The 22269-nt window shown below is 40.2% G+C and overlaps 2 protein-coding genes across 5 annotated transcripts in view; one reads left to right on the plus strand and one right to left on the minus strand.

Annotated features, from left to right (window-relative positions):
- SLC3A1 (solute carrier family 3 member 1) overlaps nt 1-4110 on the plus strand; it is a 51166-nt gene extending 47056 nt beyond the window's left edge. For all 3 annotated transcript variants that reach the window (XM_054990071.1, XM_054990063.1, XM_054990054.1), the window contains one exon: nt 550-4110. In XM_054990071.1, the coding sequence (XP_054846046.1) occupies nt 550-990 (441 nt within the window). In that variant the 3' untranslated portion in view covers nt 991-4110. The remainder of the gene's footprint in view (nt 1-549) is intronic.
- Nucleotides 4111-4881: 771 nt separating this feature from the next.
- The window catches only part of PREPL (prolyl endopeptidase like), a 38926-nt gene continuing 21538 nt past the window's right edge, over nt 4882-22269 (minus strand). For both annotated transcript variants that reach the window (XM_055002017.1, XM_055001202.1), the window contains 7 exons: nt 17998-18201; nt 16956-17131; nt 13779-13995; nt 13002-13151; nt 9658-9790; nt 7389-7471; nt 4882-5137 (listed from right to left, as the gene is read on the minus strand). In XM_055002017.1, the coding sequence (XP_054857992.1) occupies nt 5081-5137; nt 7389-7471; nt 9658-9790; nt 13002-13151; nt 13779-13995; nt 16956-17131; nt 17998-18201 (1020 nt within the window). In that variant the 3' untranslated portion in view covers nt 4882-5080. The remainder of the gene's footprint in view (nt 5138-7388; nt 7472-9657; nt 9791-13001; nt 13152-13778; nt 13996-16955; nt 17132-17997; nt 18202-22269) is intronic.

Consider the following 22269-nt stretch of genomic DNA (forward strand, 5'->3'; position numbering starts at 1 on the left):
AAGAGAGGAGGGATATAGATTTGATTAATGAAAAAGACTAGTAAATAACTCACTGTCTTGCCTATTAACATTACCCTCCCTTGTCGATCAGCTAATTCCTTCAATTAATCAAGTAATGCTTTTGTTGATTTATGTGAGTGTAAAGTGCATTCAAGTCACAGCCCACATATGGCAACCTCATAGGGTTTTCATGGCAAAGGGTGAATAGAGGTGGTTGCCATTGCTTGCCTCTGTGTAGTGACCCTGGACTTCTGTGGCAATCTCTCACCCAAATACCAGCCAGGGCTGAACATGCTTCTGAGATCTGATGAGATCGGGCTAGCCTGGGCCTTCCAGGTCAGGGCTTTGTTGATTTACCAGTTTGTTTTATGATGACTAGATAGCTAAATGACAAATATTTATAAGGGTATCAGCAAAAAAAAAATGGGCCTGGAGTAATAGCGAAATACTGGGAAATGGGGAATAAAGCACAGCAGGTTGCTTCCATGTATTCAGAGCATATTTTCAGCATCTAAGAATCCACTCCGCTTTGCGTCCATTATGTTACAGGTTCAAATGACAACAGAGAACTCTACACTCAATATATATCAAAGGCTCAGTTCCCTTCGTGCCGATGAGCTTCCCATTCAAAGAGGATGGATGTGCTATATTTGGAATGACAGCAATGTCTTTGTGTACGTGAGAGAACTGGATGGCTTAGATCAAGTGTTTATGATGGTCTTGAATTTTGGAACGGAAACCACAACTGATCTGCAGATTTTGGATCTTGATTTTCCTTCAGAAGCTATTATAAAGCTAAGCACCAATGTTAGCAATAATGAGAAAGTTGTAAATACCAGAACAATCAAAACTGGAAAGGGTGAAGGATTAATCTTGGAATACAGGACAAGCAAGCCAGTTCACAATAAGGAAACTTCCAAGGAGAAGTGTTTTGTTGCAGAAAAGGCATGTTATTCTAGTGTCTTCAATTTACTGTACACCTACTGCTAAGTGTTAGTGTCAGTTAATGCCAATTCCATACCTTGACAAGTTGGATGTATGTCCTGTGCAATAAAAAGGCTACCTGCCTTTCTGACTTAAATAGCTTGATCTGACTTAAATAGCTTGATCTCATTTTCATATACCTCATACATTGGCTCAATTAAGATGTAACTCCAAACAATGATTTGGGGCTAAATGAATAATCCTTGTGGATCCTCAGAATTGCGCATTCCTCCCTTCCCTTGCTCACTGCAATCTAATTAGTTGTTCATCTTCTGGCTTCTGTGCAGGCACATATTAGGACTGCACATGCATAGGCAGTCTGTCCAAAAAGGATTATATAGTTTTAAGAGACTTTGAGGGGGTGCCCCTCCCCCTTGGAATGCATGCACTCCTGTTTCCCACCTAAATAGTCATGTACTCCAAGGAGGCACTGCCCCCTTTCCCCTCAGTTTGTTCTTTGCTGCTGTCAGGAAAGAATTGTTCTTGTATATGTCATTCTTCAATCTCTGAGGTGATTTTTTCTCTCTGCCTCTGGCAGTGTTTTTCTCTTCATGGAGAATACTTCCTTACATTTCAAAGTGGCCGACAAAGCTCTTTTAAAGAAATGCACGTAGTGTGGAGCTCAAATGATGAAAACTGACGGCCATTCCCTCTGCTTTTTATGCCTAGGCAAGGGCTACAATGTCAGAGACTGTAAGCACTGTTGGGTGTTTACTCCCAAGGCAAGAGGGGACTTAACGGTATGCTTAGGGACAGAGCATTTACCAGGCCACCAGCCTGGCAGCAAAGACATCTGCCTCAGCAGAGCATCCACGTCGCCCAGATCGGACTCATCAGATCTGATGCAGGTGAGGTCAGATCTGCGTGGACATGCCAACTGCAGTAGGAGTCCTCACATCTGAGATCAGATCAGAGCTGTAGCTGTTCCTACTGTAGGGACCCCTTGGAATTGTTGGCTCATACTTCATCTTCAACTCCAGGAGCCATTGGCGCCAGGTTGGATCTGCACCCTGGACACTCTCAATCATTGTTGCTCCATACTGAAGCACTTCCAAGCCACGTACTCAAAAGGCAAAGACTAAGCATCGACAAAAGCACAAGCTCACTACAGTGGCTGGAAGTTCAAGACCCTCAGATCCAGAGGTGCTGATGATCCTGAAGTAGTGGAGATCCCCAAGGCTCAACCAATCCAGTCTTGATTGCCCTCCCTTTTGCCATCTGATGACTAAGAGGGACATCACACAAGACAGCCGACATGTTTTCTTCATGTGTTGGTTTCCTGCAAGTTTCCTTGGTAAGTGTAGTGAGAAAGAATGGCCACTCAATGCAATTCTCCACCAAGGAGAAGAGGAAGAGAATCCCTCGTGCCGCTCAAGGACCATACTGGGGAGGGCACCCCAGAAAGCCAGCAGCCAGTGCCCCACATGCCTACCTTGCCATGCAGTGGTGGTGCCCAGCACTCCCTCCTCCCGCAGTCAGGAGTGCTTAGCTCCTGCTCGGGGATCGAGCAAATGCTGTGCACACTCCACTGCTTCCCTAGGATCAAGGGCTGGAGCATAGTCCGCTCAGTTCCCTCTGGCCGCCACTGGTGTGCTCCCCGAAATGCACTCCGCACTTTCTCAAGGTGCATGTTAGGAAGGTGTTCCTTACACCTAGTTTACAATTTCTTTCTAAGATTGTGTCCAAATTCCATCTGCTACAGGATATAGTTCTGCCTGTTTTCTTCCCCACTCCTGCGTCCACTGCAGAAAAGTCACTTCATACTTTAGACATTAGAAGGGCTTTATGGTTTTGTTTTCGATCATACAAGAACTTTCTATAAAGATGTTCAACTGTTCATTTGTTATTCTGGCCCTAATAAAGGTAAAGCAGCCTCTAAGCAAACTATTTCATGGTGGATTGAGAATGCCATTAAACTGTATTATCAATTAGTCCATGCTTGCAGTGGGCCAAGCTGTTTCATTAAGAGTATCACCCTGCCTCCTTTGATGAGTAGCTTGCTAAACTCCCAATGTGGGACTGCACAAACAATTGAAGATGAAAACAGGCTTCCTGTTACCTGTAACTGATGTTCATCGAGCTCTTCTGTACAGACACATGCCTCCTCCCTCCTGGCCTGCTGTGAGCTCTCCCTGAATAACTTCAGGCCAGGAGTTGCTAGTGGCAACTCAGGAGTATTGAGGGGAAAGGGGGCGCTGCCTCTGCAGAACCTGCGACTGTCATAGGCGGGAAACAGTAGCTCATGCATTCCGAGGGGTAGTGGTGCCCCCTCAAAGTCTCTTAAAGCTATATAATTCTTTCTAGCTGGCCAGCCTTCACATGTGCAGTCCCAATGTATGCCTTCACAGAAGACCTTGATGAACAACAGTTATAGGTAAGTGCTCAACGTGACCGACCTAGCCACCTGGATCCATGCTATGGTAACAATAAGACTTGACTATTGTAATGCACTATACATAGGTCTCCCATCTAACTAGGAGACTCCAATTGGTGCAAAATGCAGCAACTTGACTGTTATCAGAAGCGAGCAGGAGCATGAACATCACTCCCATCCCGCAGTCACTCCATTGGCTACCTATCAGTTACCATGATCAGTTCAAGATATTAATTATCTCTTACAAAGTTCTTCATGGCTTTGGTCCGGCATACTTACGGGATTGCCTCCCTCCTTATGCTCCTCCATGGCAGCTTCGCTCTTCCAAACAGGGTCTCCTGCAGGAGCTACCTTGCGCATTGACAAAATCGACAGCAGCCTGTATATGGGCTTTCTCTATGGTGGCCCTCAGGCTGTGGAATGGCCTGCATGAGGAGGTCAGGAGAGCCCCCACTGTCCTGGCTTTCCGCAAACAATGCAAAACCAAATTATTCAAAAAGGCTTTTTACTCAGATAGGAGGGCTGTATTGTAGGGAGGGGATCTCAGATGATCACCGAATGAGTTAGGAACCATAGACCTCACCACTATGTTGTATTGGATTCCTACTAATGCTATGTTTTTGTGAACTTCTGTCTGTACTCTCACCCTATGTAATCCGCCTCAGTGTAATCCGTCTCAGTGTAATCCGTCTCAGTGAGAAAGGCGGACTATAAATGACATAAATAAATAAATAAAAACCTTGTTTTTCTTCTTTTTCAGGAAATCATTTTGGTTTTGCACTTGTCCTGTAAATCATGACTGCAAACTGTAAACAATCCCATACCACACTTTGGTGTAATACGTTTGATCCTGGTATCCACAGGCACAAGGATACTGGGTCTTTCCCACATCCCACCCCCCTCCCCAGCAGTCTTACCATGGAAAAGTTATTCCAAGAGCTGTGAAACCCATGTTAATTAATAGCCATGTGGTCTTGAGACTCCAGAAACAAAGCACTGGACCTAACTACTGATGGAAGTCTGTACTGAGAAAGGGAAGACACCCCCCCTCACTTCCTTCTTCCCTACACTGTCAGCAGAGCTGTGCTGCCAGAAAAGTCATAAAGGGTGATTTTGTCCTTTTCCCCTTTCCACTGCAGCTTCCTGACCCACTTGGCTATTAGTCCACACAGGTCTTGCAACAGTGGGAATAAACTTGCCCTGTGTTTAAAATGAGTGTTTTGAGGGAGGTGAACATGGGAAAAATATGTGATCATCAGTGCCTTCCATGGATGGATTACAGGATCCAATCCTATGACTAAACCAAGCCATAGAGTGATGGCACACCCCTGAAATCCATTCCTTCTATAGTGGTTGTAGCCACTGTTATTTTGGGAGGCAACTGTCTTACTCATACAGTATTTCTTAAATAATGTAATGGGCCATAAATGTACCCTGTACTCGATCCCACCCATCTCAACAAAAACCAGAAAGTAAACGTAAAATTTGGAGATATCTTCTAGAACAAAGGAATTAATTCCTAATTGTTGTACTAAACATTAATTATTTTATTTTGTAAAAATAAGTTTGGAGGAGTCATTTGTTTCCAAAGAATCTGATAAATTACACATTAGCAGACATTACTCTGAAAGATTCCATCTAATGCTGCAATAATTACTTGGTAGCTTCCCGTTCAGTCAAGGCTGTTCTATCACTTGAGTCACAAACTTGAGCTTTGATGAATCATTTTTGTGTGTCAAGTCCAAGCTCATTGTAGAGAAAAGTTAGCTGAACTGCAACCTAAAACAATTAAAACATTTAGTTGTTAAAGATCAGCAAACACTTTGTAGTCCTTTGCACACTTCACAGGTATTTCCAGATCTTTACAACTCTATTGTTGGTCCCCTTCCCATGCTATTCGTGCTCTTCTTACACTGGAGATAATAATGTGGGTTCTCCTGCAGTCTGAAGAGTAATCAAAGTTCTTCCTGCTCAATTCTCTTTAGAAAATGGCAGCTGCTGTAATGGGCTTTTCACTGAGATCAGAAAAGCTTCCTGTGAATTGAGCATTACTGTCAGGTATAACACAGCTTGTGGCCAGAACATAAGCAGCATCTCTGAAGCTGGTGTCACTAAATGCTTTCAAAATTGCTTTGCTTCCTTCTACCATATGCCATGTATGAAAGAAGTGTGTGCACCTATCCTATGTTAAACGTTTTAAAATAGTTGAATTTTAATTCTAAAGAAAAAATGCCATGACGAAATTTGTTTTTGCACGTTGAAATTAATAACTGTGTGTATAACCGTACCCACTCACCCACAGAAATATAGTCTGGTCCTGATAAACATACCCAAGGAATATTGCTGCTGTTACTACTGCTTTTTCAGGACAAGTGTGGGAGAAGACCTCCCCTTCAGATATGGGTGTTGCAAGACACAAGAAGCCCAATTCCATACACAACTCCAGTCTTCAAACTAGGTATTTGGATGGGGGTGAGGGATGAGTCTAGCCCTTTGGTCTCTCCTCCTTCCTTATGAATGGTCAGTGCTCTTGAAACCAATTTGGCTAGAGCTGCACATGGTTTCTAGCTTGGTTTCAGGTTTTCCAGCCCAACAAAGCATATCAATGGTGTGTGTTATATAGTGTATTTTTTCATCTGTTGAATTGGGGCCATATCCCAATAACTTATTTACAGGTGCAGCAAATCTTTATATATGGTTGTTAATCTGTGCTTAAGGTTCTTTTACTATAGAGATGTACAGAAGTATTATTTTATGCAATATTAAAACAATAATGGTATTGTTAATATAAATATTAAACAGAGGAAGCATAATGAGTATCCATTTCATACCCACGCTCACACACCAGTTGGTCAAAAGCTACTTTTACAACTTATTTACGTTACTGATGTTAAGATCAGCCTAGATTGACCAGTTCATACAACTGTTTCTTCCCATGAGGTGAATATCCGAATTCAGCAAATGATACTGATCTGAAGAATATGTGTGCTTATGAATGGGTTCACCAAATGTCCCACAACCACTTGCCTACCACAAGCATTATTCTTTAGCATTCTGGGAAATGTAAACATAGGAGTATAAGAGCACATGAACAGTCCTGCTGGATCAGACCCGAGGTCCATGTAGTACAGCATCCTGTTTCACACAGAGGCCAACCAGTCGCCCTGTAGGGGCAATCAGCATGGCCTTCTGTTGATGCTGATATAGCAATAGTACAGCAAGGTATATGATAAAGCTCATAAGAATACAATCCCATCTGGATGATTCCACAGGATCAAATTGTGATGGGGAAACAGTGAATTTTCCATTAATGAAGATATAGGAATGTGTGCTTTGGTGTGTCAGTCTGGGTGTCCAGGAAGACAAAGGAGAGGGGATTGCATGCAGAGCTGGCTGGAAGGAGGGAGTGATGGCAGAGGGTTAAATATTGGTGAGGAATTTTACAAATACTACCAAGTTCACCTCTGACAGGCATTCTCCCTGGATTATGCCATTACAATCTGAGATGTCTGTTCCACAGAACTGAATTGCAATGCAAATTCTTTTTCCTTGTTTTCCATTGGTGTGTCCCAGATATTGGGGGAAGATATATATTAGATGTGCATTTAGATATGGATACCATTATGGAGATATAGATTGCAATACATACAATATCTATCCATCCAGATAGACAGAAAAATAAATATAAACACACACACATGTAATAAATAAAACGTGCATCATGCGTACATCCACACAAGATATCAACTGAAGTTCACACTGTATCATCAGAAATATGTGGAATGGAACATTACTGCAATAACACTGAAGAAGAAGAATGGAAGGGATGGAGTGACATTTGAACAATAGCAGGGACTTCTGGGAATTAAAAGTGTTGTAAGTTTATGTACAAGTTATTCCTTAGATGTTCATATCCCCGAAGTCTCCATTTCATTCCCAAACAGGACAGATATTTTCTCCACATTACATAGAACAGATCTATGATTGTCTATGGGATTTTCTTGTCAATTAAAAAACATAGCAATCATACCTGATTTAAAGAATCTTCCCAAGAAGAAGCACAATGACTGCCTCCTGGTTGCACATCTAAAATAACACTAGGCATCTGAAGACCTAAAATAAATATAAAATACCAAAGGAGAGTGGTTAAATACTGGAGTAGAACTGAAGATGTGGTTTTATAATAATAGGAATTCCACTAACATCAATAGGAAACAGCCTGCCAGGGTATTTGTCCACCTTCTCAGCACCTGTTCCATGGGCCATGCCCAGTACTGCTCTGGTGACATTTGCACTGTCCAGGGTAACTAACGCTCAGTATTACTTCTTATGGTTGCTGTTCTGCATTTGCCACATATCCTTAGCTCTTCAGAGTTGGCACAGATACTCAGGAAAGGGTCAGAGAGCTGAGGGAAACCTTTAAAAAGTGGTTTGCCTTGTTTATAGTGGCAAATGTCTATTTCCTATTGACTTTAATGGAATTCCAATCATTAGGAAATTCTGGATCCAACAGGTCACAGTGCCAAACCTGAATAACAAATCCAAATTTTGGGACTGGTGCATATCCCTAATAAACAATAGCTGATAAAATCTATTACACACAGAAAAAGAATGGTAATGATTATTGAATACAGAGCTGTAAATACAAATTCAAATACAGTAAAACAAGGCCACTCAGAAAACTATAACTGAGCAAAATACATGCAAAATAGACTTCATATTTACAGCTCCATTTTTAGGGCACTATTTTCATGTCATGCAACTGTATGATGATTTAGCCAACTCTGGTCTGTTCTACATGGAGCTTTTTTTGTCAGTTCTGGCCCCATATTGCATTGATTTCTCTCTAGAGTTCTCCATGCACAGTCAAAATACAGCGATTCGGTTTCCAAACTGCTTCCCAGGCTTTTATGCATTCTTGGGTTTTTTTGGTAGAATAATTTTTATTATTAAACGATATTACAACTTTCAGAACAAGAATATAAAAGAAAAACGATAAAGCTAAAAAAATGCTTTTTTGTATCCTGAATGGTGAAAGGCAGCATTAGCTGCCGGACTGATTTCCCTCTGGGTTTTCTGTGGTTTTTCTCTCTCCACACTCACTCTGATTTTTTTCTTTGGTGTGTGGCCTGGCCCTGCCTTTCACCCTCTCCCTTATCCCCCTGTGCCCTGATTGGTTGAACAGCAGTTTTAAAAATTTTTTAAACAACAACATTATAATGTTGTTTTTTAAAAAACAAAAACCTTGCAACTGATGGGTGAAAAAACACTGCAATACGACTAATAGACAGCTAACAAGAATTCTGCAGAGAACCCTGAATCCCTAATATTTTAAAGTTTCCTTCTATAACATCTCAGTCAATCAACACACAGAAATGTCATCATAGTTTGTGTATTGTGTGTGTGCATGCTGATCTTGGCAGTAAGAAGTAAATCGTCTTCTGACCAGCAGGTATGTAGAATGACATTTTGTTGAGAAGTCTCTGTGAGCCTCTCTACACGAGATGCCTCAGCATGTGTTCATCAAGTGTAGAAAGACACAATGTTAGCTGGAAAGCACAGTTTAAAAAGACAGAGCCCAGGGACATCACTCCTTAGAGAGTGTGTTAATTTCATCTTCACCTCCCAAAGGGTCTGTCAATTTCATTTCTCCAGTCTAAAACAGTATGGAATCGTAAACAGAGGGCAACGAGGAATGGAAATGGGCTGGAGCTGCCTTCCAGAGCTGGGCTTGGACCTGAAGAGGTTATAATGGGCTGAAGTTTCCCTTCTGGCATTTCACAGCCCCTTCACACAGCTCCAGTGTATAGCAAAGCATTTGCCCTGCCACCAGCTCTGTGTTTTTAAACTACCCTTCCGGGATAACATTGCATTTCCTGACATGTGTTCTTCACATGTCAGATGTCTCATGTAGAGAGACTCTGTGTTTCCTATACTTTTTAGTCCTTTTTTGCCTTAATTTTTTTTAAACAACAATGCTGCAACAGTGGTACTTAAAAAAACAACCAGAAAAACCTTGCAAGTTTCCTCAGCCAATCAACAGACGAAACTGATGTGTCCTCAGCTGATGAATTGACAATAGTGATGTGTCACCTTTCCCCAGAAAGCCTATAGCAGAAATGGGGCATTTTTCTAGTGCAGAAAAAAATAAACAGACACCATTTCGGTTTAACTCCCTCAAGTGCAGAATTAGAGGCCAAAAGTGGATCTGAAACTTGCAGATCAAATACCCAGAAAACCTGGTGTAAGTGTGCGTGTAGAAAACACCTATATCTAAACAGGAGAATTTCTGAAGTTACCTTTCTCATCTGTGGTTTTGGCTTCGGCATAATCTCTTACAGCTTTTCTAAGTTTACAGATGTACCTTAACAACCCTGCCAAAGGTACTCGTTGATCATTTTCAGAGACTGTGATGAAAACAGAAGGATAATGCTAGCGAGGAGAGAGGAAAAAAGAGGAGGAAGGGAATTGTCTTAGTTAGCAGAATAAAGTTACTAATACCAGTCTGTGCAGCCATTAATTTTTAACCAGAGGCGTTGCTTAGTGCTACCCACAGGAGAGAAGGGTTTACAATGATTTAATTCTATAGATGAAGAAACCACATATGCTATGAATATACTTGACAATTGTACCTGTTACTTAGTAAACAGATGTATTCACTTTCTGTTAAACCAAAAACATCTTAATGATTGAGACTGGAAAGAAGCATCAAGAAGAACTTATCAAATTCACTCAGCAGTGTACCATTTTATCTATTTAAATCTAGTGACATACTACATAGAACATAGGCTGAAAATGTCGTTTTTTCCCCCCTTCTCTCCCTCACTTTTTAAACATCATGCCAAAAAGGAGTTCTAGAGAACCTCAAAACTTTGAATGTCATTGGTTGGCCCTTATAAAAAAATATATTACATAGCTTTGGTTTTGGGGTTTTAGTTTAGACTAACACGTATCTGAAATCATTGTCAAATAACCAATCTTCCTCCCTCTTCATAATCAAAAAGTATGCTATCCAAAGGGTCATTTTAACTGTAATTCAGTAATGGGATTTCTTTTAGTTATTTGGGATTATAGCATGTCTTAGACAGCAACATTTTGGATTTTACCATCTTGTGATCCAGAGGAGTTAGCCGTGTTAGTCTGTAGTAGCAAAATCAAAAAGAGTCCAGTAGCACCTTTAAGACTAACCAATTTTATTGTAGCATAAGCTTTTGAGAATCAAGTTCTCTTCGTCAGATCTGACGAAGAGAACTTGATTCTCGAAAGCTTATGCTACAATAAAATTGGTTAGTCTTAAAGGTGCTACTGGACTCTTTTTGATTTTACCATCTTGTGAAAGTGCCTAGATGCTTTGAACACTGTGAAGTTCTGCTTCAAGCTTGCATGACTTGTGATTCACCAAGCCAAATGCAGTCCGCCACCCACATATGGCATCCCACTAAGGGTCTGTTTTTTATGACTGCTGTGAGGATCAGGCCGAGGACCTTTTTTAATATCAAAACTGGCCTCTGAATTATCTTTTCATAACCAAGCTGGAGAGCCAGGAAGGGGCAATTGAACTGCCATTTGCTTCCCTCACAACTCTCTTTGGAAGTATGGAGAAATTGACAGTTTGTGCTAAATTTATTGTTTTTCTAGCCTTTTGGTTTTGTCATAAACACCAGAGACCTGTGAGAGGAGAGACAGGAGAGATATGTGACATGAGGGCCACCTAGCCATAGCTGGTTTCAGAGGAGAGGACTCTTTCTCCTACCCCCTTGGGAAGAGAGGGTACAAAAAGCCCCTGCAGCCATTTAGCTGTGTTGCTCCAGTGAGTCCTAAGATGGTGGAACAGAGGGTCACAGATGTCAGGCTTGCTATCTAGCTTAGACACGACGTGCTCATCTCAAGCAGGAGATGAAGAAGGTATACTGTGATAAACTCTTACGGTGAAAGTTAGTTTTGGTAGCTGCAAAACCCTTGGTGCAAACTATATGTCCCCTAACTTTTGTGCTCTTTATATTTTGGTAGTTTTCTGTAGTCAAAATTCTTGGTTAAAATAAACCAATTTAACCAAAATTCTTGGTTAAAATAAAGTTGTGTCAGTTCTCACTCACGTTTGCCACCTGGTTACCTATCAGAACTTTGCTAACCAACTCTCCCCAGTGGCTGGTAAGTGAAAAGCCTGCTTCCAGCTGGGGTGGTAGCACAGTACCAGAGAACCAAGGATCAGAGGGAGGAAGGAAACTCTGCCCCTGATCCATAACAACTGCAAAAAAGGTGTGGGTGGGAGGTTGGAAGGTGTTGACAAGCACTTGGCAGACTGCAATATATGCATAGTTTGGCGGGCCAAATTTGCAGTGCTTTTCTACTTGATTGGTGGTCAGTGGCAAAACATAACACACCTCATCAACCTAAGATTAATATTAAGAATTTGTAGGACTGAGCCCCACTCACCAGAACTAAAAGGAGATAACAAAAAAGCAATTGTGCTAATATAGCATATACTATTTTCCACCCTCAAGATTATATTCACATAAGGCTCTTATGACACTATTGCCCCAAGGTAGCTGATGACACTAGGAACTGCTTCTCCACCATCCACCTGAGTGAATGAGCAGCTGCCACCAGGAGAAGGCTCAGCTACCACCTGCTTGCCAGTTCCCTCCCTCTCATTGGCAGCTGCTGCTCCTAGTGGTCATCGCAGTTGACTTCAGCAGGGCAGTGAACAGCCTGCAGCAACCCCTGATTTTTGTCCTTTGTCTACCTGGCCAATGAGGACAGGAAAAGGAGGAGTCAATGCCATGCAAGCCGAGGGAGGGAGGAGGGTTGGCAGGTCCAAGCCACCACTGTTCCTACCCAGACAGAGGGGAACCAAGCTATAATTACTACTGTTATAATATATGGAGTCAATGTGTCAAGATGTCCTAAAGGCATTGGGGCCTCCGCAGCTCCTCAATGACATTAACCCCCACTGCTGGTGTGGATGTTTTGAACTAGAAGCAAACTGCATAATTAACCCAGAAATCTTTATGAGCAAGACTCAGTGAAGTAAAGGGAAAGCACACAAAAGCTGTATAGTTTAGAAAGGAAGTTCCTGCCGTCTGGAGTAGATGTAATATTGGTGCTTGCTTAACCATGACAGAGGGATCGGAAGGCAGGTGGGGGAATGTGTGTATGATCCCTTCTCATAGCCATGTCCCTTGCTCTAGGGTGAATTTGTTATTTCAAATTTAGAGTTGGTTAAAGGAAATATTGGTATTTAACTTAACCCCAAGTAATGCTAACTAACAAAATCTAAAACATAGCTCAAAGTGGGTTTCAGAGAACTCTAGTTAGTGTTAATTATGGCTAAGGTTAGTACTGATGGCTTGGATGCCATACAAAGCCTTAATACAATTTAATAGTGCCTGAGAGTAGCAAGCATTATGACACTGGTTAATGGAAACTAGCCAGTTTCAGCAACCATTTACATCTTTGCTCTTGACATTACTTGAAAGATGCACGATCAAACTTCATTTGAAGAAACTTGTTTGGAAGATGTGTTTGTTTTTAAGATAAATGTTTGCTGTATAATTAATCATCCTATGTTATTGATAGATATACAAAGTACTTAACAATTTACTTATGTGTTTTGTTGTAATAGGAAAATATGACCTTGTACCTGTGGTCTTATATTCTGATAGGGGCAGTAGCTTTTAATATATTCCTTGCAATTTTCATCAACCAGTGGATTTCCCCATTCTTCTTGCTCTTCAATGGTTAGGGGGAGATGAGGGTCCAACATTGTATTTAAAACATCCAGAAAAGGAGACTGTGAACCAACCAACATATTTTTTTCACACTTTTAAAATAGGAACAATGAAGCAAAAGACATTTGTTGGCATATAGTGAAAGATTTTCTGTATTTTCCATGCTCCCTAATGAGGTTCTATTCTCAGGGGGTTATTAAAAATTTAGAACAGCCTATGTCCAGATCTTAACCCATGAAACTGGTTAAAACAGCTGAGGGGGAAAAAATCTTTTCCAATAACAACTTCCCTGTTTCCTTAAGTGTGGAGCCACTGCTTTCTTCTGGGAGATCTGACAATCCGGGATGTGACCACAGATGAAAACAGCAATTGAAATGGATTATGTGGTCACATAAATACAGCAAAAAACTTAAAAAACCCATCTTTCTGACAGTGAACCAAGAATTCACAGAATCCACCTGCAGTTAAGGCCTAGAAAGAGTGGGCTTTAGTTTGGTGTAGAAACTGGACAAGAGAAGAGTGGGCAAGCTGACCAGCCTAGCCTTGAGTGCTCAGAGTGTGTTGGATTTGAGTCTGTGCTTGCTCCAATAAATAAACTGGATACCACAAGACCTCCGAAATTTCTGTTCCAAAGTGATCCTTAAAGGGTGCCCTTAACTTCGAAGTAGAATGCAATGATAAATTCTCACCTGTAAAACCATTGCTCTGATAAGGTGAGGATCACTGTTGTACAGAGCACCTGCAAGAACTCCTCCAGCACTCAGACTTGCCAAAGCTGTATACATGGGACAAGAAAACCCCAGTTTGTGCAACAAGTTTATACATGCCTTGAGGTCATGGATACCATTATGCTTCTTAGTAGTACATCCATCTTTATGCCACGCTAGGCCTAACTCTCCTCCACCCCTGGAATAAAATGATTACACAACCCTGTAAGAAATGCTATATGTAATTTGAAGAACAACCACATCACTTTGTAATGGCATAGAAAAGAAATTGTTTAATATAAATTTCAAAACGCAGATGATAGAAGTGGTTGATTTGGAAATGTTTACTCAAAGCTCTCATGATCTCTCCATGTATAGCTAAAGAACTACATAAAAAGTCAAACATTTCCATAATAATTTTAAACCTCAGACCCCTCATCTGGGGAAATTCCTACCCTAACTGCACTTTTTTCCCTGCACAATGTGTAGAGAAACAGTTCTCCAACCTTTTCCTCTTAGGACATTAGCGATGTCTCCAAAGTACAGCCAATTATAGTTTTCTTTTTGTACACAAAAACATGTCTAGGATACAAAACAACCATGGAAGTATGCTGATTTTGACATCTGGGGTTCTTTCTTACTTCAGCCCACTACATGTGTATGGAGTTAAAAAAAAAAAATCCCTTGAGCCCCTGCCCCCCCTCCCCAAAAACACTGATCCAGAGAAGTATTTTAAGTGCTCTGGAGAGATTATGCAAATTCTTTAAGTGATTTATATTGAAATATTTCAACAACAAAATATATACATTAATGAAATCTAGGACAATAACTATAAAGTTAATTCATTATTTAAGTAAAAATGGCTCTCTCTAGGTTTAGCTTATACTTTTGGCAGGCAAAATGTGCTCCCCCTGTCCACAAAAGACTGACATCCATAAATGTTCTAAAGGTAATAAAAGAACTGACCGGAGAGGCTCTCTGGACAAGAAATTCCACAGCTGTGACACCACTACCAAGCAGCCCTTAAATCTTGTTATGTGTGTATACTGTGGCTTGTATTATAGCCAGTATTGTTTTAAGTACAGTATGCTCAACTATACTTAGGTACAGTATGCTTGACTATACTAGACTCTCCAGGTTTCTGGACTTGAAATATATCTTTTTCTCACTACAGAATTTAAATGATAGCTTTTCATTATAAAAAATCTTTAGGGCATGTTCTACTTACACTGCAGTGTAATGCCCTAATTCCACTAGAATAGAAGTCTTGCCCCTTCTCTTTTCTACAAGCCTAAAGGGCGAGTGTGTGTGTGTGTGGAATCTTTGTGCACCTCCCCAGCTGTTCTTTTCTACCTCATGCAAATTTCTTGTACTCTGTTGGACTCCTTCATTCAAGGGCACTGTGACTGTAAGTGGAAAATACCTCAAATGTTTTGGATGTTCCTTGAGCTATATCCACTAACTAGATTCTTATACTAGAACTCATTTTTTAAACACTGTTGGGATTCTTTGTTTTGAAAGGCTCTGGAAGGTTCATTTTGTAGAAGTTGTAGTTTTGGTCTAAATGATATATTGGCTTTTAAAACTCAATATGGCTCCCCCCCGCCCCAAATTCGACAGGGTTTTTAGAATGCCTGAATTATGTATGCTAATTAGAAAAGACACACATAGATACACATAAAATTATTGAAATTATATAAACAACTTGAAGAGCATTACCAGCAAATGCTTACCAGCAAAACTACAACACAACAATAAAACCTATTTATATATTATACAAAAGCAGGGAAGACAGAAGCACAAATAGTTTGCAAAACACAATGTGGAACATGAGATCTGTGAGCTTCATAAGTGATTCATCTGAGTCCCACAGATCACAATTTTGATGAGATCAACTAGTTCCATTTCACATGATACAGGAGACATTAGGAAAACAGCTTACTCAAACTAATGCCCCAGTGCCTGGTTCTTTGTAGAGTTTGAAGGATTTAAAAAAAAAACTTTTGCACATATTCTTTTTCTCTTAGGGCTTTCCTGGAATGAATTCCAGTGATTTATACCTAGGGTTGCCAGCCTCCAGATGGTGGCTGGAGATCTCCCGGAATGACAACTGATCTCCAGGCAACAGAGATCAGTTCCCCTGGAGAAAATGAGTGCTTTGGAGGGGGACTCTATGGCAGTATACCATGCTGAGGACCCTTCCCTTCCCTCCCCAAACCCTGCCATCTCCAGGTTGCACCCCCCAAATCTCCAGGAATTTTCCAACCTGGAGATGGCAAACCTATTTATACCTTTTCTGCTACTGAAACCAAGGCCATGGTCCCAACAATACATAAAAGAAATTAACTCATATTGAAACTAATGAGACTTCTATATAGTATGATAAGGACAGAAATTAAACAATCATACTTTTTATTTATTTGTTATAATTATAAAATTCCAGTATTTCAGTTTAATTGGGTTGTTGAGATGATTTCCTGAGATATGCTCTGTTACATCCAGTTTCTCAAAAATAAATAATAATATATGCCCATATGAAAATACTGCGTTCACAATTTCAAAACTATGCAGAAAAAAACCATGTTATTTTAAAATTATTTTTAATGAGACACTGATTACTTAGAACTATAGGGAAAAAAGCAGAAAATGCATTGTATACAGTCACAAAAGAAGTAGGGGGCAAATACAAAATGAAATTTATCCAGCAAACAGAAGTAGCAAAGTTAATTTTTGCAATTTATGTATCTCATACAATTTCAGCAAATGCATGCTTTATAGTATCTTGTTTTAGATGAGGGTAAGACTTCACAAAGTGAATGTAATATCACAGTATTATTTAACTTATCCTTTAAGTATAAGGAGAAAATGGAGACCTTGTAGTAGAAAAATAACACTAGAATAGCAAGGCAGAAATCAAAAGACTGAACAAACTGAATCCAATCATTGTTCATATTAAACCAAAGAGGTGAAATCATTGTTCCCTGACCTGGTGAATTTTAATAAAACAACTTATTAGAAAGTAGTACATAACATACGTTTATGGAAAAATGAATGGTATTTCATAAGACGAAACTGAACTAAATAAAAAGAGACTGTGTCTGCTGCGCACACATTTCCCAAACAGCAAAAAACACAAACCAGGTAATATTTGGGACTTACCTAACATGACAGTATGCTAACATCCACCCATCCTCGATTAACATTAGATTTTCTGGCTTAAAGCTCATGTTCACATCTGTGCCATAAGCTCCATATACATGAATCAGAAGTGGTTTCCTGTGTAGCTCCACAGAATTAGCTTTATGAAAAACCGTAATTGGCACCCAAATTTCATCCTAGAAAGAAAGGAGTATTTTATGTTTAAGGATATTTCAAAGTTCACAAGGGACACAGGAAAATGAAAGCTTCAATTATACATTTTAAACATGTTTTTCTTATTACAGTAATTCTTCTGTACTTTGCTGTACACAAAAAGCACTCTTGAAAAATGAACCCAGGATATTGACCTGCTGCTGGGTTGGTTTACCAATGCGGAGCATAAAAATTCACTTAAGTGCAAGTGCAACACTGGAAAAATCTATAAAATAAGAAAAACAACCAGCTCCTCCTGTACCCTCTAATAATACCCATCTGCATTAGGAATGGCTCAGTTTAGCACTTAGTGCAGCAGCACTTTTGTTATAAACTTAACATTACTACATACATATACATTTATTTTAAAGCTCCTAAGGTTGTTAGAAATTCTCTCCATTGTAACTGGTGTTCACAGTAGGCCAGCCCTTGGAACTGTAACTCTTTTTGCATCTCACATAGGATATCACACACACAAATATTAAGGGAGATTAATATTTTTTATTGTTACATTATAGCCAGAGATTATTCCCCCCCCCCCAATGGTAACAAAATGTCCTTTACAAGTACTTTCTTTTACAGCAGGGTGAGCCAGATACTAAAGTGAGAAAGGGCATACTAGTTAACTTTTTGTTCCATGACACTCTCTCTTGGGTAAAGAAATACTGTCATCTTCTTTAAAAGTAAAGCTGGAAGAAGAAATGGTAAGCCTCCTGAACCCCTCCTTTCTGTGCTGAAGAGAAACACAGAGCCGCTCGAATGGAAGTGAGAGTCATTTATATACTGTCGACTCAACTTTCCCTTACAAATGCTGTTCAAAAGACAGTGAAGAAATAAATGAAAATCTTACCTTGCTCTTAGCTTCTAAACGTACAGCATGACAGTTCACTGCAATGGGCATCTCTTGTTCAGTTAGCTCAATAAGCTTGTTTTCTACCAATGAATATGCAAAACGTATTGGAGGTTGAACTGGAGAGGCAAGCCAAAAATAGCAAGTGCTGCTGGTGTACTCAGGATGAGGCTCCAATTCCAATGAACAGGCCCAAGCAGGTAGCTGAAAAAAAATCCCAGCAATTGTTAATATCCTCTAGCCTTTGGCTTTCTGTATAGAACTTATATTCCATACCTCCTCTTTGATGAAAGGATTTGAACTTCAAGCTTAATTAACTTTGGCATGTGTGTCTGCCAGGAGTTGTTGTCTCCCTCCCCTGCCCCTATAAATTAAAAATGTCGAAAGAAACACCATGACAAAGAGGGCAACAATTTGACTATTTCCCCCCCTTCCCTAAAAGCTATTTAATGAGGTTCAACAAGTAATTGAAATGGAAAACAAAACCTTATGTCACTTTGAAATAATGAGAGTAAAGTCATAATCAGCTGCCTTAAACAAAAAAAAAATTGAGAATGTTTGTATAAAAATATTATATAATACACATATTATTTGTTTAGGATTTCATATACACCAGTGCTTTATTAGGAAGTTTTCAAAATCTTTCTTTTTTCTCTCGAGTGTCTTTCTTCCCAACTTGAAAAATTGCCAAGTCAACGTCAGCTATTGCAATGAGGCTGTGCGTTGGCTTTGGAGTGCTCAGCCACTTACAATCCCTGCCTCTGACTTTGTTCCCAGCACTAGCCATTGTGAAGAACAAAATCATTTTTTTGGCACAGCTACACTCAGAAACTCAGGGCTATTATGTTTTAAGACTTTAACACTCCTAGAAATGAAAGGAATCAAGATTCATTCTCTGAGACCAGCAGGGTCTCTTACCCACTGCTTACTTTCTTTTAAGGAGTTCTGGTTAGTAGGTTGATAAAGGCTTTGGGAATTGTGGCAGTCGGAGTCAAAAAGCTTCACACAGAAAAATCGCTCTCCGTGTAATTGATTAAAACCTGAAGAGGATCAATCTAAAAAGTCTGGAAAACCCTACAGAATAGGTACTATATTTAACTTGAATGCTACCATTAGGAGACTAGTTGGAGAGTGTATAGGTTTACCCTTTTATTACAAGCATGCTAAGTGAAATCTTAAAATATTTTTGGATAGCTAGAATTTAAGGCTTGAATTAGCCTGGGTATTTGTGAGACAGACCTTTCCCCCATTGTGTTTGAAAAGTTAAAAAGAAAAAAATTGTCTAGGCAAAGTAATACTCTATAGCAAGGAAACATGGAAGGAAATAATTTACTTTAATTGATCTACATAACTTGAGACAAATAAAGCCTTCTGGTTAACTGTTTATTATAACTAGGGTTAACCATATAGGGTTAAACAAATATACTTTTTTTGTACAATTAATTGTGCAGGCCCCCATTAATAGGGATCCTATTTATGTAGCAAACCTAATATTGTGTGACAGAATTTTGCCATTAAATAGTTGTTAAATATTTCAGCACTCAGAACTTATATTTTACAATGTACTTGCTCCAAAACAATCCCACAGAAGTGAGGACAAGTCAGGAAGCTGTGTCTACACATCATTGGATAGTGTACTCTCATTGTACTATAGCAGATATTTGCAAATGGATTATCTTGTGCAGACACAGAAATGTCCAGTCATGATTTTTTGCTATAATGCAACGACAGCACAATATCCAATGATGTGTTGGTGCAGCCCATGTTAATTTTACCTAAAATCATTTCACTATAAATTTATTTTCTGTTACGCCTTTTAAAGGGGTCTTTTTAATTATTATTTAATGACATCTATTTTATGCCTTCAGTGAGGTAGCTGTGATCAATTGGGCAAGCAGATTCTATGGTCCTTCTATGCTGGGCACTCAATGAAATCATGATCCTATGCACTCCCAGAAGAAAAGTCAACAAGACAAGTATTGCTGTACAAAATAGCGTAATGTGGCACTGGCAACACTTAAAAGTTCCCACAGAGTCCTCAGAAAGTTCACCAAAACCATGATGATGTGCACTGATGATCCTTCCCAGACAATAACCATGCTTATGTGGATGTGGCCTCCTCCATAGTGAGGTCCCAATTATGATCATCATTATGGATGAGAAAGGGACTCTCGCTTCACAGAAAACAACCTAAAATCACTAGGATGTCATGATGGGCAGAGGTCCTACCCTTTTCTGTTAGTCACCAATCCCTTGTATACCTCTTTGGGGTATGTGTGTGTATGCACACATACATAGAGCAAAAAACAACCAATCAGTGCTCTTGGATAGCTGAGAAAACCAGAAGGGAGGGGGAAAGTGTGAGAGAAAAAGTACAATGTCAAGTCAGATCAGACAGGGCCTAAATGTTCAGAGATAGGGAGACTGGAGAGATCCTGTCTCAGAGTCTGTCTTATATCCAAGCAGGCTAAACCAGTGAATGTGTAGAGATAGGTTTGAGACTCCAGAGAGTCAGAGAGAATGGATCTCAGGAGTTTGAGACTTCAGAGAGTTGGAGAGAACAGGCCTCAGGAGAACTTATGTCCTAGAGTATGATTTCTGTGGGAAATGCTTGAGGAAGAGACGGTAGCAGTCTCAAAGTTTAATTTCTGAGGGAGAGTAGAGGATTGGGGGAGAGACAGTAAAAGATTTCCTTCTCTTCCTGCTGTTTTGCCCATGAAATAGTGGGGAATCTGCCTGAGAGAGGACTTTGGCGTTCGTCCAGCCCCTTCTCTCTCCACTCCTTTCTTTGGTTTGGCTGGCACCATTCAAGCTCTGCCCTTCCTTTCTCTAGCCACAGCTTAAGGCGCAGATAGGGTCTATGTTCATGTGTGTGAACAGCTTTACCTACCCCATACCTGGCCAACAGTTTGTAGCCCAGTCAGGAGTTTCTAGTTTATGCGTGGATCAGCAGTCAGGTGCCCTGGGTGAGATCTTTGACCACAGTCTGAAATCTTTACTAAAATACAATCTCAATCATATTACAGCACAAGGGAACTGGTAAACTATATGAAAACATTATAGGGTGTTACAGAACTAAGAAAAGAAATAAAAATTTGAGACTAATTAATATTTACAGTTGTTACCTTGTCATTTCTTTTCCTAGAATGGACACAAGCCCACTGGAATTTTAAAAAATAGAGGCTAGTCTAAATGGACTTCACACTGTTTCCCCCCCTTGTTCCCTGATCTTTGTTTGTGTGCCTCTCTGACAAGGGGTTCAGACCTCTTAACCAGTCCTATCCCAGCTGGGAAGGTTTCTTTTGACCTGTCAAGAAATTGTGTTTGGGCCTCCATGTGTATTGCTTTGCATATTTTCTCCAATCAAATCAAGGCACAAATCCCAAAACTTTTAACAACAACAACAACAACAACAACAACAACAACAACAACAACAACAACAACAACAACATTTGATTTATATACCACCCTTCAGGACAACTTAATGCCCACTCAGAGCGGTTTACAAAGTATGCCATTATTATCCCCACAACAAACACCATGTGAGGTGGGTGGGGCTGAGAGAGCTTCAGAGAGCCATGACTAGCCCAAGGTCACTCAGCTGGCTTCAAGTGGAGGAGCGGGGGATCAAACCCAGCTCTCCAGATTAGAGTCCCATGCTCTTAACCACTACACCAAACTGGCTCTCAATGTTATGGCCCAATTCAAGATATCCAAATAGCCATCAATCTTAGCCTTTCCTGGCAGGCAGGCAAATGGTCATCTTTATCTTGCCTATTTGTCTCCATAAAGGAAACTCATTTCCTCTCAGCCTGAAATCCAAGGAGTTTATTGCTTTATTCCCAGGGGAGAATTGTTCTCTGAGATCAGGACCTCCTTGCACGTTAATCAGGGTACCCTACATTCTTGTATCATAACAGAGACTATTTTGGGCAAACTATGCAGTACACTACTTCTGACCTTCACAGGTCATTTAAAGCCCTGACCTTCATAGATGAGAGTAGACAGTAGATTCATGATGATATATTTGTGGTATGTCAGAGGCCTTGATCAAGAGTCTCTTTCATTTTACCTTTATCCCATCCAGACACTTCATGCCACCATTTTCATTGCTATCCTTTAAGACAGCAAATCCCATCCAATCTGATTGCATGGCCACTTAATGATTCCCTCGGGGCTTAATACCATGGCTCTTTATACTGGTGCTGCCTTGTACTGTGGTCGCAAGTAGGGGTGTGCAAAGGGGTGTGATTCGTTTTTTCCGAATCTGCT

Source organism: Eublepharis macularius, chromosome 1 (assembly GCF_028583425.1).
Source record: "Eublepharis macularius isolate TG4126 chromosome 1, MPM_Emac_v1.0, whole genome shotgun sequence".
NCBI classification, from domain to species: Eukaryota; Metazoa; Chordata; class Lepidosauria; order Squamata; family Eublepharidae; genus Eublepharis; species Eublepharis macularius.